The sequence below is a fragment of the Lissotriton helveticus genome, chromosome 3_1, assembly GCF_964261635.1.
Source record: "Lissotriton helveticus chromosome 3_1, aLisHel1.1, whole genome shotgun sequence".
Taxonomy (NCBI): Eukaryota; Metazoa; Chordata; class Amphibia; order Caudata; family Salamandridae; genus Lissotriton; species Lissotriton helveticus.
In genome coordinates, this window is record NC_136061.1 from 483,454,690 (window position 1) to 483,473,974 (window position 19,285).

Sequence of the window (19,285 nt, forward strand, 5' to 3'; positions counted from 1 at the left end):
ATCTACCCCATTCAATCCAGTCAACCCAACTCCACCCAACCCAGCTAATCCACCCACTCCATTTTTCAGAACATGTTTGTAACACACATTTTTAAAACAGGAGCCAGTGAATACTCTTAGCTAAATGTTGACAAAGCCAATAGCTCTTGAAATGCCAAGACGTACTGGTTTTGCCAGTGCTTGTTGTTTTAGCACCGAATGAGAGATCATTGCTCTCTACGCACTCTCCCGTCTCTACCTCTCCTGTGTCTTTCTTCTCACCTCCATGCATCTAATCACCTTCCACCCACTCACTGGTTTATCTTTCATTAAGTTTTTTTGTTTTAATTGTTTATGAGAACTTGACAGCTGCACGCTGCTTCCTGCTACCGGGCTGCTTGCTTATGCTCATTAGAGCGTCACCATCAGCATCCTTAAATTCTTGATTTACCTTTGGAAATAGTCATAGGCCATCCTTGAATGACACAATAACAATATAATACAGAAACAAAAACCAGCATGCTGGCCTTCCATCAGAATGTGTGCACGTGTGCACACACTCTCCAGCAGCCATCTTATAATAATTTGTCTTGCAGTTTGTCAAACAACATTGCAAGATAGCCTTCTCTGCTTGTGTACATGATGATGTATTAGTGAAAATCATGTAATTAATTTAGTTAAACTATAATAGAAATCATTATAAGATGATCATCAATGTTTACACTTGCTTGCTTGGCCATTTTCACAAGTATGTTTTGACAAAAATCACTCTAAGATTGCCGTCCATGTATTCATACGCGGCAATGGATGGTCATTTTGAAATGCTTTCGGTCTGATGGTATGCCAAAGCAAACATGCATTGCCACAGGGAATAGGTCCGAGCAAGCATGTTAAGGGCGAGATCTATTGTTTGTATCAATGCTTCTTTTCACTAGATTTGGATTTGCCTACCCTCAGCACGCTGTCTTCTTCTTGGAATCTGGTATGGGATGCCTTTACTCTTTAAAATGTTACTTGGATGTGTCAATTAAATTGTATGTAAAGCTATACTACGTCACAGTATAAGTATACATGGAACAGTTGTGATAATCTAAATAATAGATACAATTACGCCAATATGTCACAGTACTTGACTCATCATTTTTATTTTCTCAAAGCAATAATACATTGGAAAGGTTTCAATAATTTTAGATCAAATTATTTGTACAGTTGGCTAGCAAACAACTGAGATAACTTACAGCAGGTATCTGTCCTGGTTCTCCCTTTTGACCCTGTTAATCAAAAAAGAAATGTATATTGTCAATATATTAGCTTACCAAAACACCTAAAATGTCAAGTAAACTGTTTCCAAAGTATTGCCCTATATATATATTACTTAAAGACAAGGACAGATGATACATGTAAAACGTATTTTGACTGCAAGAGCATTTCCAAAGCATTAGTACATTTCCTTGGGAATATCAAGAAAGGAGGGGAGGTCTCTTGCTATCCCTCACTGCCCAGCTTCCGTATGCATCCCTTTCTACCATTTCCTTTCTTACCACAACTCTTTATGCAGCTTTGATGCAACTTTGATGTAACCTTTAACCTCTATCTTCCACCTTTTCATTTCACATCTCTTTCCTGTCCCATACACGGAGAAACCAACTTTATGTCACTTTACACTCCCAACACCTTATGGCATTCCAGACATTCATATCCCTAATTTTCACAGTAATAACTTCCAGTCTTAACTATTGTTCTTTTCTTCTCTAGGGACAATGATCTGACTAGGCTGCTCCTATACTTCTATCTATCTTTGATTTTTCTACTTGTCTGTTTTTGGAACTCTCCTCGCAACACATCTCCCCTATTTCACCTTTAAACCTTGGCTTCCCCTTCGGTTCAATTTTGACTTCTGTATTATCTGCATAGTTTTAAAAGTATTCCTAATCTCTCTCCTGTATATCATCCCTCTCCGATGTAACTCTGTGTCCTCTTTTCACTCCATTTATAGTGGTTCTTGTTTGTCCCCTACCTCTCTACCTTCACTTTCACTTTAAATCACTTTTATTTAAAAAGTCATCCAAATTCTGGAGACCCCATCTATTCTGATCTTGCCGTTGTGGACTGTGGCTACCTCACCCTGTTTGGACGACCCAGTCTCTCACTGCTCGCTCTCCTTACACAATCACTTCAGAAATCCTTGTAGTGAGGGAGCCCCACTTTGTTTATGGTGACTCAGTTAAAGATCCGACTGAAGTCATTCAACTCATACCTCCTCAATGTGGTACAAGCCACGTGACGTATTAAGAGACCCGAGCAGTCAACATCTCCCAAAGAAACGGCTTGACTCTTATCTAAGTCCAAGAAGGATTTCTAATTTCTCTCGCTCTCTTCCCCCTCTTTCGCCCTCCCCCTCTTTCTCTACTCCCTGATTGTATCCATTTCTATGGAGTTTTCAACTAAATTAGTGTTTAGAGATACCCTGCAGTTAATCAAATAAACAGTTCGATTGTTGATAGTTCCTTCCTTACTAGTTCCTCTCCTTTACTAGTTCATGGCATTACTAATTTTATACTTGGTGATGTTTTTTACTCTGTAAACCATTTTGGAAAAAACTGGGGGGCATATTATCCAGGGTGGCGATAGTGAATTTTCGCCGCTTTGCGGCTGTTTTCGCCCGCTAAGCGGCGATAATTCTATCACCCTATTAGCAAGCTGTCGCTAACAGCAGTTAGCGACAGCTTTTTGGTGATAGCGAGCGGTTTGGGACCCGCTTTGCATGTTAGCGAAATGTATCGCTAATGATATGCAAAGTGGGCGTACCCAAACTGTTAGCGACTGAAAACAGTCACTAACATCGCAAGGCAGGCGTAGCGATGGAAATATTTGCGCTAAGCGCGAATATCTCCAAATACTAACACCTGCCCAGACCAGTTCTTAGCCATGTTATCCAATGGGAGGTGGATAACATGGCTAAGAGCATTTCGTCGCTAATGCGTGAATATCGCTGTATTCTCAGCGATATTCACGCATTTCGCCGCTATCGCCGGAAAATGTATCGCTTTGGAGATAAACGTTGCTAGTAACACGTTATCTCAGCGATAAATTCCGACGATGCTCAGCGATAAAAAAATCGTCGCTAGGCCTATTTAGCGATAAATATCGCTACTTCTTGGTAATATGCCCCACAGTTCTTTAAATTAAATTAGGGCAATTTAATGTCTGTAAAACAGCACAAGCGAATGTCAGAAAAACATTACTCTTAGCAGGAACATAAACTGGCTACTGACTAACTGGCTAATGAAGTTTTTGCTTTGTCACTCCCTAGAATTTGAATAGTTGTTGAATTGCATATATCTACTTTTCGGTTTTAGCTTTCTCTATTTCATTTCACATCATATTTTTATAGTTTTTTCACTGCGATCTCTTCTTTCTTTCCTGGTGGTGTAGTTTAGATAATTGTGAAGTGCATTGATATCCTCAGGGTAAGAGAAGTGCTGAATGAAAACTATAAATAAAATAAAATAAGAATAATAAAATACATGGAAATTTGAAGCATATAGCTTACCTTGGGTCCTCTCCCTACAAAGGAAATAAAAAAGAATGTTATTAATATAGAAATAATCGATTTTCTGGTAAGTTCTCTTTGCAATATGTTGTGGCGTGCCTTAGAAATCAGTTTAGGACTCCACAATCCTTTGTAGGTGTTCATTAGCATCAGCTCAGGAAATACAGGACCACACAACCTTCAATGCCAACAACAGTGGTCAACTGCTCCTACCCCCAGATTCCATTACTGATGTCGCTTTGCGCGTTCTGGAATCCCCCCCATATAGACCTGGAACTGCCTAGGACAATATCTTAACCATAACACAATATCCTGTCATTATTTGCATGTTTGGGACATTTCCAATATTTTGTTGCTCACATTTGGTATGACATGTCAGTAAGTCTATGTATTAGTCCAATAGTTTTTTTCATCTTAGAGAACATATTATTATATATCAAAAGATGTGGCTGATTCCAAAAGCAAGGAAAGACTTGCAAATTTTCCTAATGCGCAGTATAAGTGGAAAAACCCACTGACTAGCACCTGGACTCCTCTGTGGACTCCTGCATTCAAAAGGGCACCAATTCAAGTTTCTGGGCTCTGAGAATTGTGTGGTTGGTGCTGCAGAACAAGAAAACCAACTCTGACGCCATCAGCGCCGCCGCCAGTGATGCTGTGACCTGCACCGAGGCTAGGGTCACTGCTCATGAAGTGCACGATGCACCGCCCCACCTGCACCTCAGCTCCGACGACCTTCAATGCCTGTTGACACCTACAGTTATCGGCCTTGCGGATTCCAGCGCTCGCACTGACTTCTTTTTTTTAAATTTTTTTTTTATTGAACATAGCAATGGTTAATCAGTGGTACAATGCATCTTTACAGTTTTAAATAAATAAATAAAGAAGAAAGACATCTATATACAGATATATATCAGACATGAGAATTAGGAAAAGGGGAAGAGATTCATCGAGCACAGCAAAAAGGGAATACAGATAACGATTTAATCTAGAAGGGACTGTGCAAAATCCGCAATTTATAAAGTGACGTTGTAAAAAAGTGCAAAAGCCTACAATAAAGTGCTACTGCATGTGCAAAAGACTATGATACAGCGATATCCAAAAAAAACAAGAAAACCAACTCTGACGCCATCAGCGCCGCCGCCAGTGATGCTGTGACCTGCACCGAGGCTAGGGTCACTGCTCATGAAGTGCACGATGCACCGCCCCACCTGCACCTCAGCTCCGACGACCTTCAATGCCTGTTGACACCTACAGTTATCGGCCTTGCGGATTCCAGCGCTCGCACTGACTTCATCACAGCCAGCACCTGTATCCCATTATTGCACAGCCCGTCCCCGACAAGGGTGACTTCATGAACTCTTCGACTTTGCATCGTCTCACCAGAACCGACGCCGCACCTCTGATGCCACTGACTTCCCCTGTACTCGACTCAGTGCATTGCCTCCTCAAGGACACAATGCCGCACCTCCCCCGTGGCATCCAGGGAATCGGCCTCATCCTCGGCTCTGACGCATCCCCTCCACGACACTAGACATGGTCCATAGACTATGTTTTCTAAGGTACTGTTGTTTGGGGTTGCATGTGACTTCGTGCCCGACACCAAGCAACTTGGGTTCGGTGCCTTACTCTGGATTTATGCCTGTCATGACGTTGTATTAGCCCCAGGTGGACTATTTTGTTTCTAAAAGTTGTATTTTTGAAATAACTGTTCTAAAGTCATAATTTAATTAATGTATGATGGATTTTTATAATTTTGGTCTTGTTTGGTTTAGCTAAAGATACTTTATTTTTCCAAATTGGTGTAGTTATTTTGTGGTGTTTTCAATGAGTTACTGTGTGTTTGCAGTGCAAATACTTTACACGTCGCCTTTGGGATAAGCCTGTCTGCTCATGCTAAGCTACCAAGGGGGTGAGCAGGGGTTATCTAAAGTGTGTAACGCCCTTACCAAGACTAGAAGCAAGGGTCCCTCCTTGGATAAAGGTGCATGCCAACTAGAGACCCCCATTAATAAAACAGTTGCTTGCTGTTAGACCTGGCACCATTGGCGTTGGTCTCCCTTCCATTTGTTGCTGTTGCCTCCTGTGTTTTTGCTACGTGTTTTGCTGGTATAGATGCTTTGGGCATTGTACCACTGCTATTCAGTGCCACAGTGCAAGTGCTCCCTATTATAAAGTATTATATTGGATTAGTGACTCCATGATTTATTCATTTGATTTACTTGTCAGACCCTAGTAAAGTGCACCATGTGTGCCCAGGGCTTGTAAATCAAATACTGCTGGTGGGCTTGCAGCACTGGTTATGCCACCCACAGAAACAGCTTGTAAAATGTGACTCAGACCTGCCATTGCAGAGCCTGTGTGCAGCCAGGAGCTGTCATGTCGACTTGGCAAGTGCACTCACATGCCAGTCCCTAAACCTTCCCTTTTCTACATATTATTCACCCCTAAAATAGGCCCAAGGGCAGGGTGCATTGTAGGTAAAAGGTAGGACATGCCCTGATGTGTGTGGCATGTAGTGAATTACAGCCATTTTCGTTTTTCACTATTGCAAGGCTACTTGTTCCCCATAGGCCAGAATGGGCAGTTTGATTATAACATCTTATAATCCTAACTGACTCAGGGAACTAGGTAGAAATTCGAGTTTTAGTATGCCTGAACTCAGATTGATAAAATACATCTTTTAGTGAAGTTGGTTTTAACATTCTGTGTTTGAAAATACCACTTTTAGAAAGTAGGTATTTTCTTACCTAACTATTCAAGCATGCCTCTGCTAGTTTGTGTATTCCTTGTCTGGTTTTTGAGTGACAGGAGTTGAGGGGCTCCAGGCGAAAGGGTAAGTCAGCACAGGGCTGAATAGACATATCTGCATGTAAAGTGGTGGGAGGACTTGCACCTGGGCCTGAAAAAGGCTGTAACTGCCTTCCACAATGCTGGCTCCACCTCCTGGTGTGTGTCTGATGACCCTGGCCCACACTGTCAAAGGAAAGAAGTAGTCCTGTAAACAAAGTGCTCCGGGACTGCACTGAACTGGTTTGGACTAGGTACAGACCCTCTCTGCCTTCAGAGACAACGGATTTTGGTGTATAAAAGAGGAGATCTAGACCCCAGAACTTTAGATCACTTCTGGGAATCAAGACAAACCTTTGCCAAGGAAAAGAACCAAGGAAGATGCAAGAAAGGAGACTCCCCATGTGCTGTGCTGTTGGGGTTGGCCTGCAGTGGTTACTTTATGTGCCAAGGAAAGGAGGAAAGGAACTTTGTGTGTACTTTTGCAATCTTAAAGAAGAATCTCAAAGGGCTTGAACTGAGCTTGCCTCCTGCCTGAAGTCTCATGGATACAAGACTTTATCCCCAGCTGCCCTGAATTCCCTTGCTGTGGAATTCTGCCTGCAGAGAGGTGCCTACTGTTGTTTGGGGCCCTCTGAAGAGACTGTGAGTCGCTGGAAGCTGGAAGCACGTCACAACAAGGAGAAGCGTGTCACCGCCACAGCAGTTGCCATTGCAACGTCGAAGAAGCGCCGCCACTGCAGCTGTTCGCCGTCGCATCATTGATGAAGCGTGTCGCATCACCGGAGAAGCGTGTCGCCTTCGCAGAGGTAGCTGTCGCATCACTGGAGAAGCGTGTCACAGGGCCTGTCGCGGCTCAGAAGTTACCGAGTTCGCCACACGCCAGTCTGGCATGCACACATCACATCCAACGTTGTCGCATCGCGACGCCATCTTGTCGCATCGCACCGATCACAGCAAGAAACTGATGCATCACCGCCTCTCCAGTAAGTAACGGACGCATCACCTCCCCTGCGCTGCAGTAAAGAACCAACGCATTACCTCCCCCGAAGCAAGCATCACCTTCCCTGCGACCCTTTTGTTGCATTGTGTGACGCATCAAAGGTACTTTGAGAGTAAAGTGTTGCATTTACCATCAACACTGAACTGAACTATTTTCTACCATTTTAAAGCCTATTTTTGATTACAGTATTGTGGATTTTTGTTGTTTCGTCTTGTGTCTAGCAAAGAATACTTATTTTTCTAAACTTGTGTGGTGTTTATTTGTAGTGTTTTCACTGTATTACTGTATGTGTTCACAAAGGCTTTACACACTGCCTCTGAGATAAGCCTGTCTGCTCGTGCCAGGCTACCCTGACTAGAAGCAAGGGTCCAAATTTGGTCAAAGGTATCTACCTCTGCCAATTAGAGACCCCCTGTTCTAACACTTGCATATTGTGATTTTAGTCCAAAGACTAACTCACAGACATGGCACAATTATTTCATGTTAGCCACGATCAGTAATCAGTAATTAATACTGAATTTTTCTAAGAAAGTTATGCAAGGTGTCATCCTGCTACAATGGAAATACCATCATAATACATCAATAGGCCACAGAAAAATGTGACATGTGGCCTCACTGAGCTGTATGGAAACAATGCCCTGATTAAATAAAATGCTGCCATCACCTCTACAACTTTTAGTAGGTGTTAAGAATTATGGATCATTGAACTAATGTTGGGCATGGAAATTAGCAATTATAACCCCTCCTGCAGGTTCACTTATAGTTATACCTGGTCATATAAGGACAGACACACAACAATAATAAGAACATTGAGGAAATAGTAACTCTGTCCAATTCCGCTTTAATGACCTACTTTATCAGAATTCTTTGGCTCACATAAAAACAGAGTCATAAATATAATAACTGAAAATCTTGGACTCTAGAACATTTAGGGACACAACTGCAACCACTGAAACAGACCTTGTGCATTGTGAGGTGAAACAGGTAGTCTTGAAACAGTCCTGGTATGTTGGAAGGGCAGGTTTAAGGACATCATCATCATTGAAGAATTCTAGTAGTATTGATTGGGTTGGTAGAGAAAGTGGGCTAAGGGGTTTGTGTAATATCGTAAGATTGAATTAGGTTGGATACCTGACAACAGTGTTCAAATCAGCAGCTGATGTAAGTGAGGATCTTCTACTAAATAAAAGTAACTACCTACTGCTATTGGGTCTTTTACTCTCTTGTCTCGCTGTGATTTGGGTTTTGTGAAATAAACTTCACTGATGGGCACTAATGACCAACTGATAATGAATGCACAGTCAGTCTAAATGCAGTTCACTGTAAATGTCTTTATCAAGTCATACCTGAACAAAAATACGTAATAATATTTAGGTGCATACTTGTATTACAATATTTTCAGAATCCATATGAATTCCCTTTTACTGAAGTGGACCACCTTTCATTGTCAGACTTAAAAACCAAGTCCATCATTCTCTAAACTAGTCCATTTAATCTGAAATGACAAGTTCCTTAACATGTTAGTACTGGAAATTTCAAACAGAGAACAATCACAATTAAAACTCAGATAGAGGGGCTTTAATGACCCATTTAGCCCTTGGTGCGGGCTCCAATGGGGTGATGTAGTTGCAGCTGCCATGTACACTTTTATGACAACAGAAAATGACATCTTTTTTTAAAAAATCACATGCATTTTTATGTTTAAGGACACAAATATGACTCCCAACGAATGGCCCATGCAACCCTTGTCTGACTGACCTCCAAAGGGTATGTTTCCACCCCCAGTGTTCGGACACACTGGACAGCATTCTCCACTGGGGATCTCGGGCCTGTCGCAGTCGGTGACGTCAGGGCACTGGATCTCATCACAGAGGATGGCTCCGCTGTCACAGACGCAGATCTGGCATGGTGAGGGTTTCCAGATGTCTTGGTTCATGTACGTCAGGCCGTCTTGCCTGCAGGCATTACCTATATCTGCTGAAATGAAAACGAAGAGCTCAGAGCACGATCTGGATTCACTGACAAATATTTCCACAGCATGGTTTCTAAAAAGGATCAGGACAAAGGTCAAAGGCATTCAATGTATGGATCAATCTAATAACTTTTGGAAGACATGTCTTTTTTGCTAATCAAAGATCAGACAAATGAGTACTTACAAGGCAACTGAATAGTGTAGATGAGAGAGACAGTAAAAGGAGGAACAATAAAATGTAAGCTGGAGCAATGAAGACACGGGTGATAGGGACTTGTTTATGTGACTCACCAAAAGAATATTGCATGGCACATAGCAAAAATCAGATTTGAAATGCCTTAATTCTCAAAAGCAATCATTGATATGAGAGCTAATGGTCATCCCAGAGAGTCCAAAGCAGTAGCGGCTGCAATCACGGAAACTGCACTTAAATGAGAGGCTATTACCCATAGAATAATGCTGAATCAGTTCTCTGTGCAAGGAACGTACAAGTGTTATGTCCGAAGTTACAGGCAGGCAATGCATGCTTAGATTTGCATTCACTAAACCATCACTTCGGCACAGGTACATAGCTATTGTATTCTATTGTATTGTCATTGCATTTCTATAACGCTTACTACCCCTGACGAGGCGTGAAAGCGCTTTTCAGCGAGTAGCAAGCTACTCCGGGACCCATAAAGGATTAGTGTCGAATTAGTATAGTGAAATAAGAAAGTAATTTAAGTGGTGGATAGGTTAGTCAGTTATTTCCTTCACTACTGTCAGCGGAACCTGACACATTCACCTGCCAGCAGTCCTGCAGGGCATTTGAACTATTCTGTTCTCCTGAAATAGCTTTTTGTATACACTGTCACCCTCAGAGTGTCACAGTCGTTGATTAGGCTGCACAAAACGATGGGCAGAATTTCGAAGGAAGTGAAACCAACTGCAGTCTCTGCTTCCTTTCACATCACACCATGCCTCATTGAAGAAAATTAGGGACATATTTACAAGGGCTTATAGCACAGGAGCGTCACTTTTTTGTGACGTTCCTGTGGTGATAAACCTTTGCCTTATTTACAAGGTGCCTTGGCTTAATGCCACCTTGTAAATAAAGCAGCCTTTCACGCTACACTTAGTGTGAAAGGGGCGGGCAATGGGTGTTGCGGTGAACATTCTGCCACAACACCCATTAATTTTTATGCTGGCCCCTATTTACAAGGTTGGTGTAAATATGGGACAGTGCCAAAATTAAGGCCAAATATAACCTGGTCTTAACATGGCGAAATGAGGAGAAATTATTAATTTCTCTAAATTTTCGCTGTTTCTATGTGTGCTGCATTGTGTAGCACACAGAGAACCAGCAAATCTCATGAACGATGTCCCTTCCTGCACATTAACAATCATTAAAAAAATGATGATTTGCAACTTCTGCATTGTGCAGCATACATAGGAGTTACAAGTCACCATTAGTGGTTGTTTATGTGCAGGAACAATCCTTCCCTCAATGAAGGCACCCTTGGAATCTGGTGCCTGCATTTGTGCTTGGCAGCTGAATGTAGCGCCACTGCTAGGGAAAATGTAGGGGTGCGCCATATCATTGTAAATGCGGCACATCCCTGCATTTTCAGAATGGCAGAGAGTGGCAGTAGCAATTTTAGCTTAAAGCTGCGCTCCACCATTCTGTTATAAATATGCCCCTTAGTTTTGTCAATATGCAGTACGAGTCTGTTCCTATACTCTATGTTAAAAAATTTGAAGATCAGCAGGCGATGTTTTAAACTATATCTCACTGATCTCCAAGCTACAACAACTCTGGCTACAGCCTTGGCACCAAGTTTTAAGTAACATTTGCGGTGTGGTAAAGTCCTAAATTACAGTTCAACAAATAATCCTTCATTGGTGGAATATAAAAGTTTGAATCCAATCCGCTAACCTGGGCAGAATCCTTACAGGTGCTTGCCCGGGGTTCCTGGATGACCTTAGGGGTCAGTTTGATGAACTTACAATCACGTGTGCCATTTTTAGCATAAAGAAGAAGCCCCTTAATGTTCTGTTCCTACCACGTCACTGCCATCTCGACCATTGAGATCGGAGGTAGCAAGGACAGGCAGGCATACCATAAAGGAGCTACTACCCGTGGCCACCCTAAACTGACATCCATAGCAGACAGCCCACATGCTCTGTGACACTCAGCTGCGCAGGCGCACACTGCCACGGGCTGGATCTGTGACGCAAGTCTCTGAAAAGGTGTTTCATTGGCTCTTAGCAGCAGTCTACACACGGGACCGCTTTTAGGAGTGTGCAAGCAGACTGCATCCTGCTCCAAGATGGCAAAGCCCTCCTGGCTTCATAGGCACATAAAGATCAGCTAAAAGGACGTTCAAGTTTAGTTTCATTTAAGGTAGATATCAAAACAAAATCTAAGAGAACAATAAGTACAGTAGCCTTGATTACAAGTACCCAAGTTAATTCAGATACACGCACTAACTCCTGTTACAACACATATCAGAAATGGGACTTTTGCAGCAAACACTGCACCCCTGCAGTTTTCCACATTCCACATGTACATTATGGCAGGGCATACTTGATGATAAACTGGGAAAAATGCCTAGTAAATACCAGCATATGTGGATCTGGCTGTAGTAGCACCAAAACTCTCAAATTAGGTCTTATTTTTTGGGCAAAACCTGGATTGATCAATAATTACTACAACCAATAAAATGTGAATACTTTGATGCCCAATATTTATTGTATTCAATACCGGGGCACTCATAATAAACGCCTTTAACTTCCAGTTTGCACCAAAAGCATATTAATTGCCAGTAAATAAAAGAAGAGTCATCATTTATTCAAAGCTCCTCCAACAAGTATCTAAACATTTCTAAGTTCAGGTGATTTCTTCACTCTGTTCTGGTAAATAATTAAGTTCACCCTACATCTATATATCAAACAAGCCCACCACAGTGAGCATGCTTTTCAAGGAGCTGCATGATGCAACCATACGCTAAGGTGCTCATTACAAGATGGCCACTATCAGATACGAGTTCGATAAAAATTGACATTGAGGTGTTTAGTATTAATCCGATATGATCATTATTGTCTGTCACAAGTTTTTGAGGAATAACACACAGATGTTGGTACTTACCAAGCATTTTCACCCAACAAATGTCAGAAACTTTGACCTGCGCAATTTATCATAAAATTCTGATGTGTGCAGTAACAGGGGCTATTACATCTATTGGAATTTTTGGGCCCACTGCAAATGATGGATCAAGGACAGAAAACATTCTGCCCCGGAGATTAGAACACAAATATGTGAGGACCCTGTTCAGATCTGACAGAACATTAGATATGACTGCCTTGTCTTCCAGTTCCTAAGTGACTGCCATCTTTTCTCTGCAGGTAAAATCACCAGTCAAATTCAGTAAATGACTGACAACTCCACTACTCAAAGATGTGAGTGTTTGAAATCCCACATAATGAAGTAGCTGCAAATGGCAACATCTGTTGTCTGAGCAAATAAAACACTCTGGGGCAGAATTACTAAAATCTAGGGCAATGCTGAGCAGTAACCAAAGTAGCAGCGCTGTGTTTGCCAAAGGAAAGAGGCCAAAGCATAGCTATATTTACTATACATGGCCTCTTGTTGCTCTCTGCCCCTGTGCTGCCACAGGGAAGAGAAGAGAAAAGCCTATGCATATTTCTCCAACTCGTCACCTGCTGCAAGGAGGTCTTATTTTCTGACATAAATCCAGGTCTGAAAACTGGAATGCCTAAGTACCACTAACGTAACATCCCACTTGAGGCAAAGTGTTGCAAACCAGTAAAAGCACTATTTGCACTAAGAAAGGACAATATTACAGCTTTATTTTTTTTTGCGCCAGGGGGTAAATACCCTTTCAATACTTTGCATGGCTTTGCTTCACTTTGCATAGAATTGTGTTGGAGCAAACTATTGATAAATATCCTCTTATGTCTGCAGGTTTTGCAATATCAGATATATCATGTTTAAATTGTTACCATTAAGGCCCAAACTCAAACAAAGCCTAATGATCGTGTCCAGGAAAGCATAGGGACTTACAGCGCATCAACAATAAGTAAAGCAATAGCATGGATCAAAGAATTAATATAATTAAGACATTCTCAAGGCAACTCATGATTAATTTAGACCAGAATGCCCTTTAGCATTAATGTGCTCTTTCCTAAGACGCAAGACTTTTTATAAACGTGCTAAAAGTGACATGGAAGGGTGATTTTTCTGTTGCACCTAAAAGTCAGCACCCAAATCTGTAAACAGGCCCCTTTACTTCCAATAAGGTCATTAGCAATAATTTACTAGTCTTACATTTCTCACTTAGAAATGTGCCAAAAAATTTAAATATAGGTCAAATACTTTCAGGATTAACTCTCTTATAGATTTCTTTTCTGTAATGTATATGTACATCTGAAAATAACCAATAGATATTGATAAAATATAGCAAAATAACATATAGGATATCACTGATATAGAAGTATTATATCTTTTGTTCACAAAAAATACACTGCATCAGAAGCAGGTTTTCTTTTTTCTACTTGACTGCCTTCTTAGCATTTTGGGGAAACATCTGTGTGAAAAATGTTATATAAAACTGCGTTTAAACCAGTGGCTGAACATCGTGTTCTTGCTCCATCCATCTGTGCAGCAGCCATTGCCAAACGTGGGATCTCTGCAGCCAATAGCTGGAATACATTTCTGGCCCCACTTTAACTTCGGTTGCAGGAAGGCAATAACCTGCTCTCAGCTGTTAGAGACATAGCAGTGACTGGGGCAGAGCCCTCGTGGTTGGCAATGGCTCGGCCTATTCTCTGCCTCTAATCTGTCCTCTGCCGGCTGCTGCTAAACCCAGGAGTCGAAGTTAGTGGTTGGTTTATAGGTGAACAGAGTTTGGCGGCTATGGTAGGAATTGATCTTCTTCTACACCCACCTCGAAAGTGGCATAACCCCTCTTCAGGAACAGAGGCATCAACAAATCTCCAAGCCAATCCGAGCATGCTTGGCCAGGTGCAGGGCATGTCTTGAGAAAGAGTGGTGAACTCTCACCAACCCCAAGCTGACGGTCGTCCTCCACCCAGGCACCCCAGTTAAGCAGCTGCGGCTCCGCCGCTATGAAATGAAATACCAGTATTTGTAAAGCACACAGCTACCTCCGAAGTCATGTCCCGGCACTGGGGGTCCTCAGGAAGATTGAGCGAGCTATAGCCCAGAGTCACATGGTGCTGGGCTAACCTGCCGCCAGCACGGGGATCAAACTGTGAACCCCGTAGTCCGGAGTCAGGCACCCTGGCTGCTGCGCCACACCTCTTACACCGCTATCACCGAGGAGCGTCACCCCCACCCCCTCCCTACCAGCTACCTCAAAACGGCAGAAAAGGAAAAATAAAATGTTAATAAACACTTTTTAATATCATTTTGTTTTTCCTTTCCTGACAAGTCTTTGGGGCGGGGCAATGCGAGTGATAGGTGCAGGAGGAGTGGTAGTGCACTGTGATCAGGGTGCACAATGATTTGCCCGGCTTGGAAACATCCTTTACCACGCAACTTTTACCACGCAGTGCTTTTACATAGCAACTTTTACAACGCAAACCATTACAACGCATTGAGCTGGGGGGCGCTCTAGGATAGGGAACAGATTTAATTTACTATCCAACACCTTCCCTACTATCCACGGGGACTGGAGTTGGAATAGTAAATTAAACTATTCACTATCCAGCGCCCCAAAGCACTATGCGTTGTAATGGCATGCGTTGTAAAAACTGCGTTGTAAAGGCATGCGTGGTAAAAGCATGTGTTGTAATGCCATACATCCGGCCGGCTGCCTAAGGCCAGCCAAACCATCATGCTCACTGAAGATGCCTTCATTCCGAGCTGCGTGGGGTTGGAGAGAGCAGGCACAGGCTCTCAGTCTCAATGGGAGCGTAAATCGACAGCGCTCAGGCTAATCCTGATGCTGCTCTCATTGAGATTGGCTGCAGTGGACTCTGGGAGTCTCTGCCTGTAAGACGAGGAGCAGAGGAGTGCAACGGTGCCGCCTACTGGTAAGCCACTCTTCCACAACACCAGCTACTACTGCAGTTGAGCCATCTGCCAGTGCAGAAGGATCTGCTTGTCAGAAGCACTAGAAATGCCAAAGGAGTCTGGTGCCTTGTCATGGTGCTGGTCCCATTAGCTTGCAGTATCTCAGAGCCCCACCAATCAGTGCTTGAGTCCAGCAACAAGGCTGACTCACCATATTTTGGTGCCACAGATGAGGTACAATTTGAGCATTTCCCCTCCCCTGTGCATATGTGCAATGTGTATTGAACCTTCTCTATTTTTGCTGCACTCTGCATCGAGCTAGCTAACTGGAAGACATGGCTGGATGATTGAATGAAGTGTTTTAAAGTCAACAACATGGCTCATTGAGTTAAGTTCTTGTTGCTGGTATCTGTCTGAGAAGTTCATGTTATGCATTTAAATTCTGTTAGGTCCAAACCAGCCATTAATTTTTACAGTATGAATAAATCGAGCACCATTTAATGGGTTAATGGTTACATCTACTATTTAGAGAGCTGCGAAATGGCAAACAGTGGTCTTAATGTTCTGTAAAGAAAAGTTATTGTCTTACATATCAGCAGATACCATGCGGAGGCCTATGGCTGTTCTCTCACAGAAATACGAACCAAGTGATCTTTTTAAAAACATATTAGAGCAGTAAAACTTGGCAATATTTAGAGACTGTTCTACAAAGCGATGAGGGCTCGCCTGCACTTAGGTAGAAGGAATTTTGAACACATTGTACATGTTAGTCACTTTAGACCAATGATAATGACGACAAAATATTGATTTTAAAGACATCTTAATGAGGGGTTTTGTTGATTCTCCACCAAAATATTTGGTGGTAAATGTAGTTGAGCATTTTCACCACTATAGGAAAATAGGGTTCAAAGACCACAAGATATAGTGACTCCGGGGTCTTCTCATTGGTGCTTGCTGGTGGTAAGAAGGTTTACCTGGGCCTTCTGGCCAGATTTACAAAGGGCTTGCATTGCACTTGCACCGTGCAAGGTAATGCATGGCTATGCAGCTCTTTAGTGGACTTTACTAAGCCCTGCAGAGCCACCTGGTGTGGCTCTGCATATCCATAGTTACGCAAGGTAGTGCGAATTGTTGTCTTGCATTACTCTGAATTGGGGAGGTGCTCCATGGGTGGAGCGTGTGTGTTTCCATGAACCACGCATGAGTTTTGACGCAATCCCAGTTTTACTAAGGTTAGTGAGAGGGGGTTGCGTCAAAAAGGAACACTTTCATATTAGAGGCAGAGCGGGGAGAAGTATCTTTATTTGTCCTTGTTATTTTTTCTTTCTATGTGTGCTGCAGTCTGCAGCATATATAGAAAGAGGAAAATCCTGCACAAAAACAACCATGCCTGTAATGCATGCATCCTTGCACCATGGCATAAGGGTGCCTACATTGGTGCTAGGCAACACTCAGGGTTTTATTTATTAAGATTTAACGCCATGTTTATGTCATAAAAGTGATGCAAAACAACCCTGAAAATCTTTTTCATCTATGTACTTTCCGACAATAAACCTGTTTTACACTGGAAAATCATTTGAAAATAACCTAAAGGATCACATAGCGCTGCTTTGTATTACTCAGCGCCAAGAGCGTTCCCGTTAAAACAACCAAGGTTTCTCTTGCTAAGTTCTATGTACTAAAATTGTAAACAAGATTTAGCATCAGAAAATAGCGTCCATTTCAGAAAGGCGCTTTGAAGAAGAAATGCTTTTTTCCTCCTTTCATTTTCCGACTTTGCATGTGTGCTGTACTGTACAGCACACATACAAAGTGCGAACATGTTTATAGTGAGTCTAAGCATTGTATTATGTACTGGAAGGGTATCCTTCCAGTGCAAAACCTATGCTAGACTTATGGAGACTCCCTTACACTGTGGTGCAAAGGTGTGTCTGTGATGCACAGCCGCACATTTCTGCACCAGCGTTAGGGAGAGGGGAGGACATTGTCATATTTCTGTAAATATGTCACTCTCCTGCTCTCTCCTCGCGCAGCACAGCATTTGCAGCTGCTGCACTGTGCTACGTGCTATTGGCACCGCTTTAAGGCTTCACCAAAAGTTATCTGAAATGTAAGGTCGATAGAAATTGGGCTCTTTATATGATGGCTAATAATAATGATGGCTAATAACGAGTAATCGAAGACACAAAATAGAAAAACTTCACTACATAAGATTAGCATGCTGGAATGTTACCTTAACATGAAAGAAAATATCCAAACACAATACAGTTACATCCAGCCAGCGAGATTGTGACGCTACAACATAAATGAAAAAAACACCTATGAACAGGGTACATTTACAATTCATTCCTATGGCTTTACCATTCATTCCTATGGCTGGCCCTACATTAGGAAGGAAAACGTGCTTCAAGTTTCTTTCTTAGTACAAGATGTACACGGTTGTTTTAGGATAGTCTTGAACGAACCCAAATCAGTTCTATTCTACTTCAGGATGTCACTTATGACGAGGGGGTTCTTTAAATAATCTTAAACCAATTGACTCTCGACTGAGACTCAACGGTGATTGTGTCGCAATACTTCAAGATTTTTCATCAAGTATCCACTAGGTGGCAGTAAAAACCAATCTATCAAAACCTCAATAATTCAAAGCAGATGTGCACTTCTGAACGCCAGTGACCGCACCCTTTCTTAAATGCCACAGCGAGAGAGCTGCGAAAAGATTCAGTTTATCTAAAAAAATATTCCCGTTTTAAACGTTTGCTATCTAGGAAAAGGGAGAATATTGTTCCGGACAACGCGCGATTAATCATCTAACAGCAGTGGAAACTGTTGCGCAAGGACCAGAAAAGAATGCAAAAGTGTATATTTAGTGCCTGTCCAGTCTAACGTGGTGCTTTAAAGCAGTGCGGGAATCTCATAAAAGTGCAGGCTTCGGGTTACAATTTAACGTACATTTTGATACATTTGAAAAGGGGGGGCCCTCGGCCCCCCCGCACGCATGGCGGCGCGGCGACCGTCGCCCCCCCTGTTCCCCTTTGTTGTCATTCGGCGGTGGGGGCGTGCCGGCGGCCTCCCTGACCCGGATCCAAGGTAGAAGGTCCGGGTCAGGGGGGGCGGGCTATAGGAGGGGCCGCCTGGCCCCTCGGGAATAAAGAGGTGGGGAGCGCCCAGGAGACCCCCTTGTCCCTGGACGCTCCCTCGCTGAACGGTGTGCCCCGCGCTCGGGGCTTCTTTGTTTATTTAATTTTCCCGCTTTTTCTTCTAGGTGGAGCGAAGCGGTTCGTTCCTCGAGCTAGCCGTCGTGGGACTGCCAGGATCGGCAGCGAGGCGGCAGGATTGGATTTTCCCCCGTTTTTTGTCTTCCGGCAGTGGACTCGAGGCGGCAGCAGAGGTGCCGGGACGGGGAGCTCGCCGTAAGAAGGAAATGCGCCAGCTCATTGCAAACGGAGGGAGCAGGTATTTGTCGAGCAGCGGATCAGCTCGCGGCGGAGGTGTGCTCCGGGACTCGCGAGGGACGGGGTAAGGCTGCGGGGGGGTTTGTTGTCCTACTGGGTGTGACGCCACGAGACCGCCAACAGCACAAGCCGCTTATGAACGCGGTACAAAGTGAGTAGAGCCGCGGGGGAATTGAGCTGCTGTCTTGCTGCAAATACCTATTTAGACAGTGAGGAGCCCGATTAAATATCGCGGTACTATGAGTGTCAGATAGACCGTCACGCCTGAAGCGGTTTTTTCTTTACAAATTCCGGCGTATTTGAAAACCGCATAGATAACGGGGTAGAACAAAGGGTTTGTTCCCGCCTGGTAGGATAATCTGCCGCGCCTGAAGCTAAGCAGGGTCGACCAGGGCAGGACCTGGAAGGGAGACCTTAATATAGTGGGGGCTTAGAATTTTCTGTTCTAAGAAGCTTGCATTACCTTACAATTTAAAAAAGCTTAATTGTATTATAA

The 19,285-nt window shown here is 43.0% G+C and overlaps 1 protein-coding gene across 1 annotated transcript in view; it reads right to left on the reverse strand.

Moving 5' to 3' along the window:
• COL5A2 (collagen type V alpha 2 chain) overlaps positions 1-19,285 on the reverse strand; it is a 383,714-nt gene that overhangs the window by 208,032 nt on the left and 156,397 nt on the right. The window contains exon 2 of the mRNA XM_078680359.1: positions 9,046-9,302. Within this exon, the coding sequence (XP_078536485.1) occupies positions 9,046-9,302 (257 nt within the window). The remainder of the gene's footprint in view (positions 1-9,045; positions 9,303-19,285) is intronic.